General features: G+C 45.0%; 1 protein-coding gene across 2 annotated transcripts in view; it reads left to right on the plus strand.

The window, feature by feature from the left end:
* Nucleotides 1-20,597, plus strand: part of LOC125331817 (high mobility group protein HMGI-C-like) — a 45,412-nt gene extending 24,815 nt beyond the window's left edge. Inside the window, exons 1-6 of one of the 2 annotated variants that reach the window (XM_048316198.1) lie at nucleotides 4,880-5,210; nucleotides 11,964-12,170; nucleotides 12,737-12,853; nucleotides 13,283-13,330; nucleotides 15,128-15,218; nucleotides 17,803-20,597. In XM_048316198.1, the coding sequence (XP_048172155.1) occupies nucleotides 12,081-12,170; nucleotides 12,737-12,853; nucleotides 13,283-13,330; nucleotides 15,128-15,218; nucleotides 17,803-17,885 (429 nt within the window). In that variant the 5' untranslated portion in view covers nucleotides 4,880-5,210; nucleotides 11,964-12,080 and the 3' untranslated portion in view covers nucleotides 17,886-20,597. Of the gene's footprint in view, nucleotides 1-4,879; nucleotides 5,211-11,963; nucleotides 12,171-12,736; nucleotides 12,854-13,282; nucleotides 13,331-15,127; nucleotides 15,219-17,802 lie in introns of those variants that run through there. The other variant, XM_048316199.1, reaches the window with a different exon arrangement.
* The last annotated feature ends 447 nt before the right edge of the window (nucleotides 20,598-21,044 follow it).

Consider the following 21,044-nt stretch of genomic DNA (forward strand, 5'->3'; position numbering starts at 1 on the left):
TTCTGCACCCACACTGCTTATACTGAGACTGAAGTTGTCTTGGTCGCTTGTCCTGGCATCCTCAACTTGGTCATTTGGCTTTACTAATAGGTCTCACACCTTAATTCTTGTTTTTCAGTGCCTTTTAGCTTAAATATTGAGTTTGTGGATAATTTGCTTTGGGTTCTGCTCCAGGGAAGGGAAGGCTTCCTTCTGAAGTTGGTGGTTGTAAGAGTGAATGGAAAAGAGAACAACAGTAAGCAGCAGCCGCCTTGCCAGGGGCATAGCCTGCAGGCTTTCCCTGTGCTGTAAACCACATACTGGCTCTGCAGCTGAGCCATCCATATGCTCAGTGGCTCTTTGCAGACATTGTTCCAAAGCAGCCATGCTCCATGAGCTCTTCAGCCCAATCGTAAGACATTTGGTAGAATTTAGAAGTGCATGTGAGCTTCCCCTTTTCACTGTCCCTTTCACTCTTGTAAGGAGGATTCAACTACTGGTGTCTTGAAGCTGTACATGGGATACATGTTAAATCAGGAAAGGGAGCATGGTATGCACTGCATTGTTGCACCTTGAAATACCCCTGCGCCCCTTATGGGTGTTCCTGTCCCTTGGAGGGCAACCATAGGGATAATCATGGGCCTGAACTGTCTCCCTCACAAATACACATCCTCCTCCATATGTACACCAGCCCCCAGTCTTTTAGTTTCCCCGTCTAGTCCTCCTTTGTACTCAGCTATAGGTTGGTGGAGGGTTCATTTTGTGTTACAAAGGTCCTTCAAGGCCATCCCCAGGCCATCTTTCACAATGTCTCCACATGGCTTTATCAACCAAAGTGTGACCTCTTTCTAATTCTAGCTGCACCTTTCTTGCCTGCAGCAAAGCTGTTCCCTCTTCACTTTGCATTCTCAGTTGTCCCACCTTCCTTGTCTGCATGTTGTCAGGAACAGTAACTGTCTCTTGCTATAAAGGTAGAAAAAGGTCACCCTTCTTACCGGCTGACAGTACTTATGGCATTACTTTGGCAAGATTTATTCTTCCCATTGCAAAAATCAAATTCTATCACCTCTGGTAATTAATTGACTGAATTTGGGGCCTGAAATTATGAAATGCTCTTTAACTTTCCCAGTAGGAATCACAAGTTTTGTAGCTGTAGAACCAGCTGGATTCTAAAGCCTCTGAAGCAATATCCAACCAGTTCAGGAGATTTTGCAGCCATGGAGGACAAGTAAAAATTCATTCTGCTCCCCCGGAATCACCTGTTCTGGCCCTTTCACAGGTAGTTCTGCATAAACATACTTAACCACAACTTAGTTAGAAACTTCATATCACAAAAGAGAGGAGGTGCCAGACACACTTCATTTCTCAGGGAGTTATTACTACCATCTGTGCCAGTCCTAGTGAGTGTGTGTGATCCATTTGTAGTTTCTCCATGGGCAGAGGCTCCACAAACTCACAACTTATTCCAGTGCTTTGCTGTCCTGACCATTAAGTCATTAGACTTTCCTCAGTGTTCAGCTTAACTTCTGCATTTAAACTAACTCTTTATCCTATCCACATGTTATTCCTTTCCTAGATGCTTCACTATTCTGTGTACTGCAAAATCATTATCATGTTCTTTCTGCTCTCCTATCTTGAGGTTTAACAACCCAGTTTCTCAATCTTTCCTCACAGGCCATGTTTTCTAAGCCTCTGGTTTTTTTGGAGGCCTTCCAGCAAGTCCACAACTTTCTCAAAGTGAGATTTTGTAACCCTGTGTCATCCAGAGAGTTTGAATTGCTGATGAACACAATATGAAAGAATTAAGAAATACAGTATTATGGGGTACACTTCCATTACAATGATAAAATAGAGCATGGCAAATCTATTTCTTATCTTGTGGAAATCACACCTCAGCCTAATCTCCAGTTAAAATATTCATTAATACAGTCTGAATAATAAGCACATAGAACAATTACTATGAATCCAGCTTTCCTTACACTTAGGAGATACAGGTTTGTGCACATGAGAGGTTCTGACAAGATCAGGATAGCAGTGAATGAAGCTTTTTATACACACCTGTCTAACAGAAAGGGATTACACACAAGTGAATTTACAGCTGGTGTTAGCCTACATATCTCACACCGTGCCACAGTGACCAGTCTGGTTTCTGGAAGAGTGAAGATAAGGAATAGGAATACAGGCAGGGACTTGCACTGCATTGTGGTAAAATCTGGATGCTTCCTAAAGCAAACTAGTAAGTGTCTTGCAGGCACAAGCTAGCCCTTGCATAGGTCAAGTCTTGCTGTAAATACATACAATTCTTTGGGGACAGAAATGTCTTGGCAAGTCACTCAAATCTTGCTAATTTTACCCCCATTGCAACTAAGGAATCCTTGTACCCTAGATTTGGCTGCTGCTTCTTTCCTGCTGACTGATACAGGTCATGCTTGTTCCTCTTTCACGGGACCTCCAAAAGGGACATTTCATCAGAAAGTGCAGTTGAAATCAGGCTTCAGCCCTTGGCCAGGAACTGCTTGTCTCCACAGCAGGAGAACTGTTCTTCTCCAGGGTGCTCTGGGACAGGAACAGGGTTGCACAGAGCAGTGAAGAACTGGTCCAAGAGAGTAAAGAAACAGCAGTGCTTACTGGATGGAAGGGACAGTTTGTGAAATAAAACCACCATTTTGTGTTCTCAAAGGACTCCTGTGATCCTTGGCTGTTAAACCACAGCAGTATGATAGGAACCGCATCTACAGTCTGAAAGGACAAACCAAATTGTAAATTAGGCACCCTGTTTAGAGGGATTAGCCACTGGAATGCCTGTCCAAGGGTATGGTACATTCTCCATCCCATGAGACCTCATTCTCTATAACTCCCTGAAAGGAGGTGGTAGCCAGCTTGGGGTCAGCCTCTTCTCCCCGGCAGCCAGCAGTAGGACAAGAGGAATTGGCCTCAAGCTGTTCCAGGGGAGGTTGAGGTTGGACATGAGGAAGAATTTCTTCTCAGAAAGGGTTGTCAGGCATTGGAATAGGCTACCCAGGGAGGTGGTGGAGTCACCATGCCTGGAGGTGTTCAAGAAACCGCTGGACATGGCACTCAGTGCCCTGATTCATTTGACATAGAGGTGTTTGTTCAAATGTTGGACTTAATGGTCTTGGAGATATTTTCAAATCTTAATGATTCTGTGATTCTCTGTCTTCAAGAACACATTTTCTGGGACTGATGGTTCTGTCAAGTGTTAGATTTTTGGGCTCAGTCCAAGAATAATGATGAAATAGCAGTCATTTACATACAGAATAATCAAATCATTTCTCTTAGCCTTAAATACTAAAGAAATTATGAAGTGTGGATATTAAAGACACTATTCTCCAATATGTGCCCAATAAAGATTAAATAGGACTCCACATTCCAATTTTGTATCTGACATTTCCTAACTGGGAGTTTAATTTCTAGAATATTAATAATGTTCTTTAGCACTTACGGACTGTCAACCATCTCTGGCTTAGTGTTGTAGAATCAAGTTTAATACTTCCTTGCCAGGAGGTATTTGTATGAAATGCAGATTTTTTCATTTTATACAAAATGTAACAATTCAAGTTCTGACTCAGTCATTATGATTACACTGTGTTCATACACCACACTTACAGCTTTGTCTCTAGTGATATTTTAAAAGTCATTAAAAAATTTTAAAAGTTTGCATATTTCCATATGAAACAGTAGTGCATATGCAGGAGGATATTTAATAAATTATATATATATGTACATTTAAATTAACAGGTAATAATTTTTGGGTACTTGATTTCATACACTATTTAATTTTTTCTGGATTAGGCATTGTTGCAGGGGTGATCAATGGGCTCTTTTAGCATTTCATGTTGATTTTGCTTTGTTAGTGGTTTGGAGCTCCAAACAAAATCTTGAGCCACTTTGCCTAAGACATTAAATTACATGGTGAGGAATGTATCTCTTCCCCAAAAAAATACTGTCTAAAGCAAGATGTTACCAGGTTTGTTATCCCCTCTTTACATGTGGGAAACTGGGTACAGAGGAAAGGTGCCATTCCTGAGGTTACAGAGGAAGCACCTGGCAACCCCAGGACTGGACACGCTTCCAGAGCCCCTGGAAACGTCTTTAACCAGTAGATCATTCCCCTGTTTATAAGGTCAAGATCAGTATTTTTCCAGACTGCAGTAAATTATTTAGGTGCTGGATTTAGAGAGTTTACTGAGGAGCTCAAGTGATGTAAACCTTTTGTATGGATAACTCTGAGGAAAAAAATTTGCCTTCAGTTTATTCAGTGGTACTGTCATTGTAAGCTATTTACTACTTGACATAAAGAAAAGCTTCAGACTTTGTCTCTAAGATACCGCAATGGGTTTTGTGCAGGTACAGATTAAGATATTTTAAGTCTAGGGTTTTGCTAATGGTGATGTGCCCAAAAAAACCCCAGTATAGGTGTCTCGAATATGTCAAGGCAGTCATGAAAAGTCTGTATTTTCCTTTGCAAAATACTTCTGGGCACTTCTGTGAGATCTAATTGTTGTTCACAGAATTAATACAAAATACCTGACTTAGAGCCATGCAACATCTCCTCTCTACATATATTTATACTCAACTGAACTCAGCTTCCCATTTTTATTTGTGCCTTGTAGTAAATGCCCTGAGCGCATTTTGCACTCAGATTAATAACCACTTTATCATCACAAGCCTTCCTGGGGCTGCCCATGTGGGGTTTTTGTTTTGTTTTTGTTTCTTTCATAAAACAGGGTCAGCATGGTTCTCTCTAGCATTTGTAAAAAGGGAAGTGCGTGAATGATCTGTCTCCTTTATTCAGATCTTTCATTTCGCATTTGGAAACTGGCCTTATTTTCAGTAATCAGGCCAGTGGGTAGAAGCTGGCTGGAGTAACTGGTCTGATTGGGGATTTTTCTTGCTTTTGGTTGTTGTGTTTAGTGTGTGATTCCAGGCGGGTCGAGGGGAGCTGGGTTTCACTTGCTGTCACTACTCAGGGCTGCCATCAGAAGGAGATCTCTGGCAGCGCTCGCGCTGCTTTCCATATCACAAACTGGGAGTGCAACCCACGGCACTCAGCTCAGTGTGAGGCTCCTGAGATGAGTGTGTGCAGAGACCTGGGTTAGGTGCCTCTCACCACTGCAGGGGGCTCCCAGCTGCTGGATATCTTTCTCTCCTGCCTTCACTGCTAGCTCTGCTGGGGCCGAGTCAAGCGGTGCTGCCCAACTTCTCAACAGGTAAATCTTGTTCCTTTCTTACCGCATCATTTGAAATGCGTATGCAGAGCCCATCTGCAAGATGCTGGGGCTTATTAAGGTGTGGGGATTAATGAAGTGCAAGTTGGTAATTGAGAAAACCTACTTTCAAACAATCTAAGGTACAGAACTTGGCTGCCTCGTACATCCCTGTGCCAGGTGCCGCAACACCAGTCCTTGGCAGGAAGTGCAGAGGGCCATTTCCTGGCGCTGCATAAGTGGACAGTGTTTTGCAGATGTCAGTTGTTGAGCTGTAAAAGATATTCTGCAAAGGAACAAGGCTTGATGCTATCTCGAATGAAATAACTGTGATTTTTTTCATTCTTAGTAAACACAGATTTCTGCTTTTCCTGTTATTTTCCTGTAAATACTGTTGGGTTGTTCTCCACCAATTTAACTCTGTAGTGCTTGGGATGCTTGCTTTTTGATGAAAGTGTCTGGACAGACTTTAAGAAAGAATTCTCCCTCAGGGAATTTGTCCAAAGAGCCAAATATTTGCTGAAGGACTCTAACACGCTCATGATGTGTAATGCTAAGGAGTCTACAATCCACATAGGAGTCTCACTGAGCTGGCTTGATAACTTTGGGAGAAATGCTGGAAACATCCCGAATGTGAATGAGAGGTGTCGCAGACCCCAGGCCTCAAGACATGGGATCCTGGGTCTGGTACGAGGGTTTCCTTGGATAGAGACAGTGAACTGAGCCATGTCCCCTGCCTGCTGGGGTTTGGGAGTGGGTGGGAAGTGCTGTGTGGCTCTGGGGGGAACCCCAGCTCCTACTCAAAAACTCTGTGCCAGGTTCCCAGGGCAGGGAACTCCAGCTGACAGCTTTGGGCCAGACTGGTCCCACAAGCCTTCAGCTTCCTGGGGAGAGGGGGTGAGGGGTGTGTTCTGCTGCTCAGCAGATGTGGCTAATCCTGAGCTGTATTTCTTCAGTTGCAACAGCCTCTCCTTTGTGCTCCCGAACACAACATGGGGGAGGCTGCTGGTGCATCTCTCTAATGATGCCTTGCTCTGTTTTCTGCTGCTGGGGGTTCTTAGTGTCATTTTGCAAAAACGGATTACTTAATCCTCAATCCCTCCACCCCAGGTTGAGGGACATGTTAATACTTCAGTGTTACTCCATATTCTTATAGAGAGAAAATGAGAAGTGTAGGAAGGTTACATGACTTGCCAAGTTCAGAGTCCAGAAGAGATTCCAGATCTCTCTTCCTTTCTGATCTTGGTATCTCTGCAGTGCTTTTCTATGGCTTCTTGGGATGGTTAACTGCCTCCTTGTTCTGCCTGCTCTGACCGTAAGAAGCCTGTTCATGTCCGCATCATTGCCTGAAACTCAGTAATTATCAGCCCTTTTCCCATGTAGCTGTGCATGTCTCTAATGTTAAAAAAAAAACTCCTGGCACTACTTTCTGGTAGATAGGTCTTTAGTCCATAAGCTCCTGTCCCAGCCTTGCCTGCTTTGCTGACGGTGTCGGAACAGGCCCAGGCAGGATGGCCTTTGCCTGCCTCGCTCGGGCTCTTTGCCCTCAGCCCCACCCTCAGTGTAGCTCAGCAGTCAGGGAGCTATGCACCAGTTTGGGGATGGACAACTGAGACACACAAGGGCACTTTGATTAGGGTGGCACAGAGAAGTCTGTAACTGAGTTGGAAATGTAACTGTTGGTACAGCTACAGAAATTCCCGTTCAGACCTTGAGCAAGTCTCTAGAACTGATATGAAGCACGGAAGCCCGTATGGTTCCTGTATTTTTTGTCCTCTGTAAGCTTAAATAGTTTCTGTCTTCTGACCTGGGTATTCTGTCAGTCAGGATACATTGGAGGTGGTGGAATAGCTTGCTGGTTAAATCATTTTGGAAGCCAATGCTATTGATGTTACACAAGAACTGAATTTTCCCCACTGAAGTGTGGCTTAGCCCACGCTTCTCAGATCCATGTGAAGTTAAGTTAGTCAAGCTGTCCTCACTGAAAATAGTTTTGAGAGTAAGAATCTTTATTGTGCTCAAAGTGTTGAGATCAGATTGGAAAGGGTGTAAATGACAACCAAAACGATCAAGAGATACGATCACATTCAAGAAACAAAAGTGCTGGTTTATTCAGCCAGGCAAGATGAGGGAGGTGTGTAATCTGGTAGAGATTAAAAATGGAGGGGAGAGAAATGTTGCTACTGAAGGACTGGTGATGCAAGAACAAGTGACAATAAATCTCTCATTAAAAAAAACCTAACAGGCAAGGAACTAGGGGACTTTTAAGCATGAGATCAAAGAAGCTTTAGACTTAGTCGCTTAAAGTAGTCCGGGAAATCACCTAGAGAGGTTAGTTATGATTTTGAGAAACGATTTATGAGACTGTGGCAGTTACCTGCTGTTGCCACAAACTTGATTTAGTAGCCCATAAGTTCCTCTTTTTGCAGAAAAGTCTGGCAGAAAAGGCACATTTGCCAGAGTGTTACTGCCACTGTACTTTCCCAAGGGAGCTGTTCCAGTGCTTGGCTGTCCTGCTTTTCTGGTAGAACTGTCCATGGGGAACTGCAATGAGCTGTGTTATATCTTGATCTACTGCAAGATCTGAAAAGATACGAGCATTTGATTTCTCGGAAGGTGAAAGTAATTTCTCATAATATGAGCACAGATTGTTATTGCTGCAGTTATTGGAATGAGAGTTTTCTCCCTGCCTGGCCTTTTTAGTCCATCTCTTCTTTAGATGTCTTGACTAACAAAGTCTTTTATCATCCTCTGCTTGATGCAGGGCTTGGGCCAAATTTTTCCCTCAGTCTTTTACCAGAGGGAATAAAGAGTGACCATGCTGACACCAGTGAAGTTCCCCTGGGTTTGCTTTGTCACACATGACAGCAGCACAATGGTGCTGTGCTGCTAAGTGGGAGTTGTGCTTGGGAGATATTTTTTCATATAATTATAGAGACAGTGCTGGAGTTAAGGCTATAATGCAGGGTCTCTTATAATCCCACTCCCATTATGCTTTGTAAAAGGCTTTGAGAGCTTTTATTTTGTAATTGAGCACTGCAGCCAGAGAAGTGTTTCTGGCAGTGTTTGCTGTCAATCATGCACACAGTTCAGGGGGTTTAGTGTGATGTCTCAAGCATCCCTGTGTCATACCAAGTTCCTCCCAAGGACACAGCCTAAAATCTAACCTCCCTGAGGAAACAAACAGGGAGGGGTTCTGCCATTTAATTTACCTGCCCAAGTCAGCAGCCTCATCCCCAAGGCTTCCTCTGTAGTCTATGGAAAGGGAAAAGTCCCTCAAGAACGCTGTTCAATACTCTGTGTTAGGCTACAACTCCATTGCCCCCAGAAGGAGCTTTTCTTTCCTGAGAACTTGATATGCTAGAAAAACTGGCTTTGTACAACTTAGGACTTAAATCAGGTATGAAGTGCTATGACACTGAGGATTCCCTGCCCTCTGCCAGGTGCCTGGGAATGCATTTGGGACATGAGGTGTTTTCTTTTAGGTGATGTCTCTGCAACACAGAGGCTCAGTACTGCCAAAACCATGCATTCACATGCCTGCACCATTTGCAAAGCTGTTTATATGAGTGATAAAGGTGATCTAAGGCCCACAAACATTTGGATAGGTTTTTTAGATCTTGTGCCCTTGTGGACAGAGTGTAGGCCTGGAATTCAGCTCTGCTGGCTCCAGTCCCAGCAGGGAGTGCGGTGACCCTGGAAGGTATACTCGGTTTTCGGTATACAATGCAACTCAATATTGGCTTGGGGGTTTATATGTAAACATGGAAAGTTGTTGAAAAATTTGAAGTAAAATTGCAGTGGGTGCTTCTGCTTTGTCTGCATCTTGCCTTGAGTCATGTAAAGCTTACAAAAGCCCTAAGGGCTGATGCTTGTATAGCTTTGCTTGTGTGTTTTTCTTTTCAGCTTCGAGAAGGATGTGCCTTTGGTGGGTGATGGGAAGGTGGAAGAGAGATGTACAAAGATACTGCTATCTCCTGGCAATCTCTGTGCATTTGTCTGCAGTCCTGTTTGTAAAAAGCTGACCAAATGTGTTAAAGGCATTGTAGAGTGTATTAGTGTAGCAAGGTTTAGCAAAAAAAACATTGTGCAAGAACTGACTTTCTTTGCATCTGGGGAAGAATGAATTCTGTGCATTGTGGTTGCTCCCACTTGAATAATGACATGCAAAATTTGGATTCTAGGCAGGTGCCAGTTACAGTGAACTCTTTAGAGAGGTTGAGTCAATAAGAGCAATGGCTTCAGTGTGTGTCACAACTGCACACATTGTGTTAGAATATGGAGTGAAGGTTGGAAGTTTCCTTGCTGCATCTGTCAGTGACACTGTCAGATTCTGGATGTCCAGCCTGTGGTGACCAAGCAGAGAACACAAGCTGAGGCTGAAAATAGAATGAAGGTGCTTAACTGCACCCTCCTATCAGCACAGCCTCCCCCAGATAAGCAGCTGTAATCTCTGCTCAGGGATCTGGCTTGGACAGCACTTTCACACTTGTCCATTCCTTTGGCCATATCTGTTCCCTTTCCACTGGCAGCTGAGGGAAGGCTCAGGCTCTGGAGGGTTCAAACCACCTTTGCAGCACACTGGGCTGATCTGGGAGCAGATGTGTGCGACATGAGCTGGGGCTGGCTTAGACCTGCCTTTGGGAAGAGGCACTGGGGCCTCTCTCCTGCTAGGGCAGTCCAGAGCCTGGGCACATCAGTGACCCCCTCCTATCTCAGCCGGCTCCAGAGGCCAACACCAGCCTATTTGAGCTCCAATTCTGACCAGGAAATACAGGCACAAGGAACTGTAGCTGGCCAGAAGGCAGAATATTTGTTGTCATCCTCAGTTAGGGTCCTCTCATCTTTGGAACTTGAACATATGATCAGACTACAAAACTGTGTCTGTAAAAGCACAGCTCTTCTCTGAAAGAGACTGCAAGTGTTTCATGCTTGTCTCTCAGGGACTTGGTGGCAACTGTGTGGCTTGCAAGTACAAAGAAACTTTTTTTCCCCTAACTGCCTCTCCTCCAGATTCAGCCTGAACTCGGAGATCTGAGCTGTAGTCTTTCCATTGCCCTCTGATCAGAGGGTTTGATAGAAAAGCTGAGTATGCAGCAGCACCTGTGAGCTGGGGCCCAAGAGTGTGCACAAAGGGGCATCCAGGGAGTTCTCTTGGTAGGGCTGCTCATGCATGAACTGGAACTGAGCCCAGCTGCTGCCCTCCAGCATTATTTTGAACAAAAAAGTCACACTCTTCTACGTGGTGCAGCTGTGCCCTTACTTGCAGTACTGCCTTTATTGCCTCAGGTAGAGCCTGGTGGAGGGACCTGGGGACCCAGCAGTGCTCAAGGCCAATGGGGCAAAGAGCTCTGTAAGCTTGCTGTTATCTTTCATTTAGCAGGTGGAAAAGAAGAAATAAAACAGGTAAGGAGTTGCAAAAAAAAAAATAAAAAAAATTCTCAGGTGATGGTTTTGCAGAGAAGGTATTAATGCATAATTCATCTGGATATTCCTGCTTTCCTGAGCAGTGAATGATGCTGCTTTCCCAACTGCACTATTCTCAGCTGTGTATTTTGTGGTAAGAACTACTGACAAAAGAGGATTCAGCCAGCACTGCAGGCCTCTGTTCAGCCAAGCTCAGCCTCCTCATCCTCTCTCATCTTCTTGAGCCCTCCCTTGTGTGCAAGAAGGAAAGGAGAGCCAAGGTCTGGAGGTGCTGCAAGTGGACTGAGCTCAGATCCTTGGCGAGGTTTTGACTTGCACACAAGCAAGACTTCAGTGACCCCCCCCACCTCTCTTAATGTGCCTGGGATTCAGGCTTCTGCTGAGGTTCTGATCAAGGTCTCCCTTCCTCTTCCTGCTTTGGGATGTGAGGGTGTGCAGGCTCACAGTCATACCTCCCCCTTCTCTGGCAGACATGGCAGAAGAGAAACCTCAAGCAGAAGCAGGGAAAGTCACTGGTTTCCTGTGTACTCTCAACAGCTCCTCATCTTGGTTATTTCTGAGAGTAGACAAGTTGGATCAGGGCTCATTCCAACCACAGCAGGCACTGAGCAGCGCTTGGGGCCAGGGAGGCTGACAAGTCTGCTGATTCAAACTTCCAGCAGACAAGCTAGTGCTCAAGATCCAACATCCAGGTGTGGGGAACTTGTGTTGTCCTGTAGAAAACGGTGAGCCTCATGTAGAATCAAAGGCTGAGTGCACTGAATGGAGTCAGGCCATCTCTCCAGACAGTGCCTGTTCAGTCAGTGACAAAGAACAAACTTTTGAGGGGCAGCTCCAGTGCCAGACTTCTAAGAGTTTGTACCTTAGACTTGCTCTCTCAAGCATCCTCATGTAAGGCTCACTTAGCTGTAGATTTTGGTCTCAGGATTAGCTTTGGTATCTGACAATACAGGAGCTCCAAAGGAAGATCTACCCTTGACTGATGCATTTATAACTCACCACCACCACTTTATCTCCCACCCCCTTCCTCTTTGGGTGGAGGGAGCCTCCTAAGAGTGGAGTTCAGAGAGCTGCAGACATTGTCTTTGTTGGTTCAGATTAAACTGGCCAAGGTAGGGAAAGGTAGATGCAGGTACCAGCACACTCCATGCCTGGAGCAATCAGCTCCTTTGGCCAAAAGCCTCAGAAAGCTGAGGAATAGTCCAGGTAAAAGAATGGTTTTAGAACATTTATAGAGCACAGTTATGCTCCTAAATGTCTGTTGTGGACTCCTGCAGCTGATGAAAACAATAGCAAGCTGCCATGCCTGATTCTTTCTCATCATTTCAGCCTTTCAGGTAGAAGAGAATCCATAACAAGATAAAAAAAGAGAAGACAAGTTTTCTTTCCCAGTCCAGGAAAAATAACGTGTTGGATTATAATCTGCAAACTGTGGAAAGTACCAACATGAGCAACAAGGGACCAGAGAATCCCATCTCAGCTACACTGACTGAGGGCCTGAAGAGAAAGAGGGGGAGACCAAAGAAGCAGCCACAGGTAAGGGAACATCATCCCAAGAGGCTGCTTGAGGATGCCATGGCAGAAGCCTGATGGGATTTGCAGGCAGCCCTGGGAAGCTGCTTGCTAACAAGGACAAGGGAGGGAGAGGTGTGGCAGATGCTAGGGCTACCCAGGACAGCAGCAGGATCTGCACCCTGGGAAATCTCTGCTCCTGGCCTCAGAGGCACCTCTGATGTGACAGGCACAGTGACAGTTCAGCCAGGACATGTGTGAGAGGAGCTGACCAGCTCTCTGTTCTAGCCTGGAGACTTTCCTGTGTCATCACCCTCTGTTCCTGCACCAGTAATTGGATGGAACAGGGAAGGCCCCTTGGTCAGAGTTCTTTGAATTTACTCATTTCCTCAGCCCAAAAGACAAAAAGGTGTAGAAGTATTGCTGGTCACCTTCTAATGCACTTCACAGCTGGAAAAGCAGAGACAACCAGCTATTTAGTGGTCTGGGTGCTCATAGTGGGGTAAGACAGTCCAAGATGTACCAGAGTAAGAGAATGTAAATTGTTTCAGGGATCATCCTGCTTAAATGGTTTTCTCCTTTTATCCCAGGAGGATGCTGGAAACACAGCTGTTATCCCACAGGATGCTGTGGAACCACAGCCAGCAAAGAAACCCCGAGGAAGGCCAAAAGGAAGCAAGAAAGTGACTGCTCTAACTGGGGGAAGGGTGAGAGGAAACAGCTTATATTCATTTACAGGGGAGAGAAGCACTGCCAGAGAGGCAAGCAATAATGTGTCTCTAGGCTTAAAGATAGTGAAAGTTGCCCCTAATTCAGCTCAGCTTTAATTGCCACTGTTGGACAAATCAGTTATTGTGGTTTCAGCCCTTACTCACCTCCCAGCCTTCCTGTGTTGCCACTGCCTGTTCAGCAGTTTCCTTCCAGTGCTTCTCCTCCACCACTGCCAAATAATCACAACCAGTGCAGTCAGGCAGGTGTTTCCTCCTCAACTGTCTTCTATCCCCAGCTTTTGCTTTTTCTGCTACTTGTGAGACAAGACCTTTATACAAAGGTCACTGTGGCCATGTTCAGTTTGTCACAATGCCCAGCAAATGTGAGAGCTGACAATATTTTTTCCCCCTTTGTTTTCAATAAAGGCAGAACCTTCTGCTGGGAAAAGAGGAAGAGGGAGGCCCCGCAAGTGGGTGAGTATGATGTTCAGTCCTTTTCCTCTTCTCCAGTCACAGATCCTGGGGACCTTTCAGCTGTGTTTGCCCTTCTCAGACTCTGTGTCTGCCACAACATTCTTTCAGCCTTGGTAGCCTGGAAATAATTAGGAAAGCTCTGACTGCCTTCCTGATGGCCTCCAAGATTCAGCTACTGAAGAATTCTGAGAGCCCAGGGGAGAGAGATGCTGTGCTTAATTCAAGACATGCTAGACTTCCACAGTATGGCACTTTCTCAGGCTTGGAATGTCAGACTAGAGATTCCATGCTTTCTTAGAGAGAAGGGGTTGTGTTCCCAGGAGACTTGAAAGACTGAAGTGATTGCTTAGCATGTCAGTTTGTCTCAAAAGAAGAAATTTTAAATTAAGAGAAAAGAAAATTTGATGAATGGAGAAACTTTTGAGTCCTGCTGGCAGGAGACTCTTTTATGCAGCGAACAAAGGATTCATAAGAATCAATAGCTGACGAGAAAACATTCCAGGTGTAAAAACAAGACAAAAGCTTTTAATTAATAAGGCTATTCAGTCCTGTGAACAATTAATGGGATGTTATCTGTCATTGGGAGTGATTAAAAAACCCCACAACAGCCACAAACCATTATTTAGTGTTCATCACAAACTTTGCTAAACCCAACCCCAAGCTGTGCCCTTGCTGCTGTAATCCATAGGTTTGTTGTACACCTATGGTGGCACAAGAGTACTCAGGAGGGAAAGGGACACTTCTGGTTCAGCAGAAGCAGAGGGACAGAGCAGCCTGTGAGGGCCACACAGAAGGCTTGGAAGGAAATGTTCACTAGCAAGGAAGTGCCAGGATATGGGAGAGGTCAGAAGTCTTTTCTGATGTGACAGTGACCTTGCCATGCAAATATATCCTGGATAGTGGGAAACTGCAAACCCTGTGCAGAATGCCCCAGATAAGGGAACTGTTCCATAAATCTGTTCCTTCCCTGCAGTCCAGGTGAGAAGGTAACAGTCTAGTTCAGCACATTGCTCTTGCTCAAACCCCATTGCTTTTCCTAAGCCCATTGATATTACATTATTTAAATACACTGGTTAGGGAAGTCTGGTGTGTTACTAGTGCTTAAAGCAACCAGCTGTGCAAATTGGGATCCTCAAGCTCTATGGAAAATCATCAGAGGCAGAAGTGTCTGTGTCTTACAGAACAAAACCTTACCCAGTGAGTTCTGCTGGTGTCATTTGTGGACTGACAAATCTCAAAGACAAGCAGGAGGACGTAGAGTTAACATTTCAAAATGTGTCATTTGAAGTTTGGTTAGTGAAGCATTCTGATGTTTCAGTTCAGAGTTAAACAGCTGAAGAATTTTTGGGGGGCAAAACCAAAGCAGAAGAAAAAGATCATTTTGGTTTTAACTGTCAATAAACAAAATGTTTAGCTGGTCAAGACAGGGAATTATCCTGAAATCTAGAAAATATTCTTGATGAAAAAAATTCTTCACAGCTGCATAATGGGCAGATGTTTTTGAAGTGTTGGGCTGTGTGTCTCTCTACAAGCCTGGTAATGGGATGGTCCATTATGGATTCTAACAGCGATTCAGACAGTTGTGAATGTGTATGGACACTACCTGCCCTGGTGTGTGCTCTTGCCTGTGGTTGGGTGTAGGAGTTGGTGGCAAATGGGTGTGTTGTCAGGGCTGCACAGTCTTGGTTAAATAATAATCTAATAATAATCTATCTACTTTGTGTATTTGCAGTTTTGTCTTTCGATACGTAATTTTGCATGTGGGGAGTTGTTTATTTTTGGTGTCTTTCTTTCTAGCCTCAAGCAGTGGTCCAAGAAGGAGAGTCTCAGGGAGGAAATCCTCAGGAAAGCAGTGACTTGAATTTGAACTCGGCACCAGCCACACAGGGTATGAAATTAGATAATCATAATTACACAAGACTAAACAGTGCAGCCATGCTCTGGCAAAGCATGCACATACCCACAAAGCTCTAGCACTGGCTGCAGCCTTTCTGGTAAATCCTACAAACAGAGGAGCATTTGGAAGGCTTCCAGGCCCATTCCATCTAATTCAGTTGTGACTACTTCAGCAGAAGTGGAGGTAGAAAAAAAAGGAGAGAAGAAAATCTGTCTTCCCAAGAAGTCACACATCTGAGGTTCTGGTCACTGGTACAGGTGTGCAGCTCAGTGGAATTTTCTGGCTGGTGTGTACAAAGTGAAAGTAGTCTATTGTTAATGTCTTGCCTTACTTGAAAAAAATTATGGATAAAAAAATCCCATGGTATTTGGGACATCTTAGTACTCTGGATTGACTCCAGAATGCTTCCATGCTGGTCTTCCTCTCTCTTCCTGGCTTGTACTCTAAGGCAGAGCTTGCAGGCACTGGCAGAGGTGCCTCAGCAGCACCATGATGGCACTGGCCAGTTTCTGTAGAAGGCTCAATTTATCTAAGCTTCTCTGAGATGAGATGCCAGATGACAGTTATCACTGCTGTAGGAATGTACAGATGCACCACCCAGAGCCCCAGCCTCACTTCAACCCTGAGAAAGTACAAATTTGAGTCCAACCTTTCAGGGCCATTTCTGAGGTAGATTCCAGGAGAACTTGTGTGCATCTATGTCCTACCTTCCATGGGCCTTGTAGGAAGCTCTTCATGAAATGTTTTCCCTGGAGGCAGAAGGGGCCAGGAGCCCAGGGAAGGCAGAAGTTGCCTGGTTTGCCACGTGGCAGCACAGCTGCTCCCTCCTGCCGTTGGCGTGCGAAGCGAGCGAACCGACACTGGGCAGCAGAGCCCAGCCCAGCCCCGGGTTCTTAGAAAGTCCCTGGAAATGCCACATGATTCAATGCCAGGGGAGTTAACCTCAGTTGCTCAATTCAGTTTCCTCTGGGGCTCCTGCTCCCGTATCACTTCCTGCCACGGAGTTGTGCGCTGACATCAGCGGAGCCGCAGGCTCACAGGGGATGAGCTCACCTCCGGCCCGGCCGCCGCCGCCTTTGGTACAGTTGAGCATCGCCCCAAACCACAGCCAGTGTGGGTAATTTCTTCTTCCTTTCAGTTTGAGTGGGACCCGGGGCAGTGACAGGAGGAATACGTTTCCCTGCTGTTGCAGTGAGGTAGAAGCAGATGTGACAGGATCAGCGGATGCTGCGGTCGCTGGGAGACGGCCGTGCAGCACATGATAGTGCAGCCCCAACCACTGTGCTCCCCCCAGGCCAGGCATGGAGAGAGGACTTCTGCTCTTGGGGAGGGTCTGCACTTCTGTGAGAACAAAAAAAACCAGCCAGGAAGTCAGTGGGGGTAAGCATGTACAGTATGAAACCAGGAAATCCTCTGGAAAACTTCTAAAGTTATTTGCTCAGGAGCTTGAGATGGAGCGGTAATCCTGGCTTAAAGCTTCTGACTTACTGGAGGCTATCCTGGGGCTCGTTTGCAAGCACGGTGCAGCTGTAGCAGCTTGCAGACAGGCAGTTTCTGGATTAACCCATTCCATGAGTCTGGGTTTATTATATGCCTGCAAGTTTTTGTGCTACTCGTGCAGGAGGCTACTGCTCTGAGACTTGTTAGCAGGAGTCTGTGATCACATAATGATCTTCTCCTATAGACACAGCCAGAGCATTGGCCATTGAGGGCTTTGGTGGTTTGCTCTTTGCTTCCAGGTGGGGATTTCTGAGATGCTGTACTAGGGAGGGGATGGGAGGGTACATGTACTTGCCCATCCTGCAGGTTGTACACTGCACAACTCCAAGTGGGAAAGAGATCTGCCCTGGGCTTTGTGTCTGCAGCATTAACATGAATTGCTGAAATAAAACTGACTGCCTTTCAGTTTGTTATGGGGTAAATCAAGACATAGGAAGAGCTGAATCAGAAATAAGCAAGATTTGCAATCCTGCAGTGGGGCAGAGAGCTGCTTTAAAGCCAGCTGGGTTTTTGGCCTTGGCCTGGGGTTCTAGCTCTGGTTTTCCCAAGTCACTGGTTATGGGTGACTCCAGGTTATCCAAGAGCAGGCAGGAGTTTGTTAATGGATCAGGCTCTATTGTGTTGCTACCTGCAGATGCTGCCATCAGAACTCCAGCATTAACATTTCTGTTTTTCTGGGTCAAGAAGCATTTGGGGTTTTTTTTCCTGAGTACCATTACTGAAGAAGATGTTAATATTGGGTAGGGCACTTTGGAAATTTGTGTCTCATGAAGATTCAAAGAAATATATACTTGCTGTCAGCAGAGGTGGTTGATGAGTGTGTGCAGAGCAGAAACCAGACAATTTCACACAGACTGTCACTCCTGGGCCCTCAGAAGCCTCATGCTGAGCCCTGCTGCCAGGGAAGCCATTTGTATCAGGAGCTCCATTTAGCCTGGAGCTGGTACAAGAGCAGTGGGAATGGATCCTTGTCACCTCTCAACCTTGCACTGGCTCTGTAAGGGGGTGGTGTACTGGGCAGCAGGGCTCCTGGACCCAAAGCTCTAACCCTCTCTCTCCCATGATCTTTCTTTAGGCATCACTGGAAAAGACGGTTCCAGGTCCGGCAAAACCACTGGTCTTAGCAGATGTCTTAACATCCCTGCTGCAGCTCAGTAGCATCCCACCTGTTCATGTCTTGCTGAAGCCAGAGGACTGGAAAGCAAGCAGGATTTTTAATATTGTATTTCAGATTCTTCATTTGTGATAATTTTAGCCAAGCTCTCTCTCCTGTTGCCTGTGGACTTGTTTACCCCAAACATCCAAACGGGGATTTAGGGGAAGAAATGGCAAATGCCTTGTTGGAGAGATGCCTTTTACAGTTTGTAGTATATCTTTTGAGATACATTCATTTCCCTTTGGATAACCTGGTGCCTTGCCCTGACACAGAGAGCAGTATTTTAACAGAAAGGTACTGTTGACTCAGCAATACAGATACAGGAAAGGAAATCTATTTACACAGCTAATGGCTGAGCTTGTCTGCCATTATCACCTCTGGCAGACTGATGGAGAGTGCCAGGAGTTAAGTTTTGCTCTGTTGCCCATAAGGACTGCATCTGAAAGACAGCCTTTGAGTCCTTTCCCGATTATTTCAGAAAGAAAAACCTTCATGGCATTTCCAGCTTGCCCTGTGCTGCTGTTCCAGTGTTTCTGTGTGATTTGGTGCTTTAGGGTAAAGTTCGCACCCTGATGTCTTAGGGATTGATTCTGAAATTTTTGTCTTAACATGAGCAGCTCAGGGCCTTCTCCTATAACTTCTTCTGGCCTGGTGGCTCTCCCCCTGAGTTTGATAGCAGCTCCAAGTGCACAGTGCTTACAAGCTTAGTCACAGCCACTGGATTTCATCCCTTCAAAGGAGTGTCTGTAAAGAACCAGTTATACAAAAGTTGCTTCCTTACATAGCCTCAGGATTCAATTTAAATTAGTTTAATTTCAATCCCTAACACGTGTGTGTGGGGTCCTCTAGTGTCACAGCTATGCAAACAAAAGCTGGTGATAGTTTAGTTTTGGGAGACAGCAGTAGCCAGTTGGTTTGAGATTGTTGCTGGCTGCTCTCAGTTTCACATTGTTAGCAGATTTGTGCTTTTGGTGTCAGAGCTGAACTTGTTAAATTCTGATGAATTGAGGGTATTTCCAATATCCAGTTGCAAACTGAAATCCCGGTGGTATTTTCCATCTCCTGGATGTTCTGCCTTGCCTATTAAGGGACAAAGTGGGTATTTCAATTATCTCTGACAGGATGTAAAATTGGCTAGCTTTACAGTGTTAAATATTTAAACAGAACATAATTGGCTTTAAATTTATGGTGTTGCATAGCAGAAACCCATGAAATGGCCATATATATTGAACTCATTTATTATCTTTTCATCAGAGTTCTGTTCCCTTGGCAGGTATTTATTTAACACAAGAAAATGTATGTAGAATTAAGAAGAAAGGCTGATTGGAGAGATAATGGAGTGAAAAGTGGGGGTTTTTTTCCTTTTGGGTAATTTTTTCCAGTCCACCCAGTTTAGTACTGATGAGTCCTGATCCCATTAATTCTGCTAGTAGTGATGAGAGTCCCAGTCCCAATTCTGTGGGGTGTCTGGTTTGCCCTAAGGGCACTCTCTTGTATATGGAGCTTGGTGGTCGCAGCAGAAAACTGCATCACAGATAATCTTTGTACCTCCACTACCAAATAGCAGAGAAATCAAGGACTGAATGGATTAGATCACAGGGACTGACCTAAATCCTGTGCTATAGGATGAGCTGTACTGCCAGGTACAGGAAGAGTTTGACCCCCAGCTCCTGCTGTGGGGGTAACTCCAGGTGGGACATGACACAAGTGAATCTGAAGGTGCAGCTGGTGCTCCCCTGAACTCTGCTGCTCTTCAGTGCACACACAAGTTCAGCTGCAGTTCGTGTCTACATTCAAAGGCCACTCCAGTAGCAAACCAAAATATTTTACCAACTTCTGTGCCTGATTTTCAGTTGAGTTGGCAGGTTCAGTACTCTCGTTGCAAGGCTGTACTGCCTGTTTAATTAACCCCTGCTACCTGAGAGCAGTAGCTGTTACTGTGTGACTTCACACTGTTACTGTTACTGTGGAACTTCAGCTTCTCCTAAATGGATTAGGGATTACATCTGTAAGAGACTCAAGCTTTTCCTGTGACATCAGTCAGTCCTTTCTCAGCTGGTGGCCTGGAATAGGGGTGCAAACTGCCTTGGCTAGATAGTAAATCCATTTGCTTTAGGTCAGCAGTATTCCTGGGATGTGCATACGAAGTACTTCTCTTAAAATTAAAAAAAAACAGAACTAGTCTTTGCTACCTCTTAACACTCTCCTGAAAAAACACAGTAGAGAACTTATTTCCATAAAAATGCAAGTGCTGGAGGAGAACAGAATTCTACTCTTTCAGGAGCTCTTCTGTGTGTAGTTGAAATCCCAATCCATAACTTCAGCTTCCATGTTTATACAGAGAATTAGAATGGAAGTCAATGCTTGTGAAAGGTGGGCAGAATTCCAGACATCTTCAGACAGCTAGGATCTCACACTGGATCAATTGTCTTTTTTGAAATTATAAACATTTTTATTTCCCATATAGTTAATTACCTTTTCTGTGTAGACAAATCCTACCTCTTAAGCAAATGCATGTCAAGTGTTTTTAAGCTCAGGAAGCTTAGGTCTGACTTGGCCAAAAATAAGAGGTCGTTACACTTGTTACAGGAGCTGAACAAGGTTTGTTATCTAGCAAAGTGTGGAAGTTTCCCATAAATGGTTTTGGTGAAGGCATAGAGAGTGTTGGCAACTTGCAAATTAGCCTTGAAGTTTGTTTTAAATAAAGGTATTCAACAAAAGCCCCTCAGGCTCCTGCTTTGCCTCCTCCTTGTGCAACACCCTCAGCTCACATACACACATTGCTGGACAAGGTGAGTGTCTTTTGACCTGGAGTTTTGGGGATTATAAACAAAAATTTGGTCATTGAGGAGCAGCCCCAGACTGATGTAAGAAATAATAAGCAGGAGGAATCACACATGGAGAAAACCAGACAGGCTCCTAAGCCCAAATGTGGGTGCCTAATTCCATCCTTTTGTGTGCCTTGGAGGCTTGATGGGAGCACAGGCCAGTTCTGCTTCATGTGTACACCCAGCTGTCTCCACAGTCGAGTCTGTTTCTCTCCCACATTGTTCTGTGGGCTATGCAGCTATTGAGCTTTTTGTACAATTAATTCTCTGCCTGTGCATTGCCTCTTGTTCATCTGACAGTTTTCCTAACAAGTCCCAGGTCTTGGGGCTGTG

The sequence above is a fragment of the Corvus hawaiiensis genome, chromosome 11, assembly GCF_020740725.1.
Source record: "Corvus hawaiiensis isolate bCorHaw1 chromosome 11, bCorHaw1.pri.cur, whole genome shotgun sequence".
Taxonomy (NCBI): Eukaryota; Metazoa; Chordata; class Aves; order Passeriformes; family Corvidae; genus Corvus; species Corvus hawaiiensis.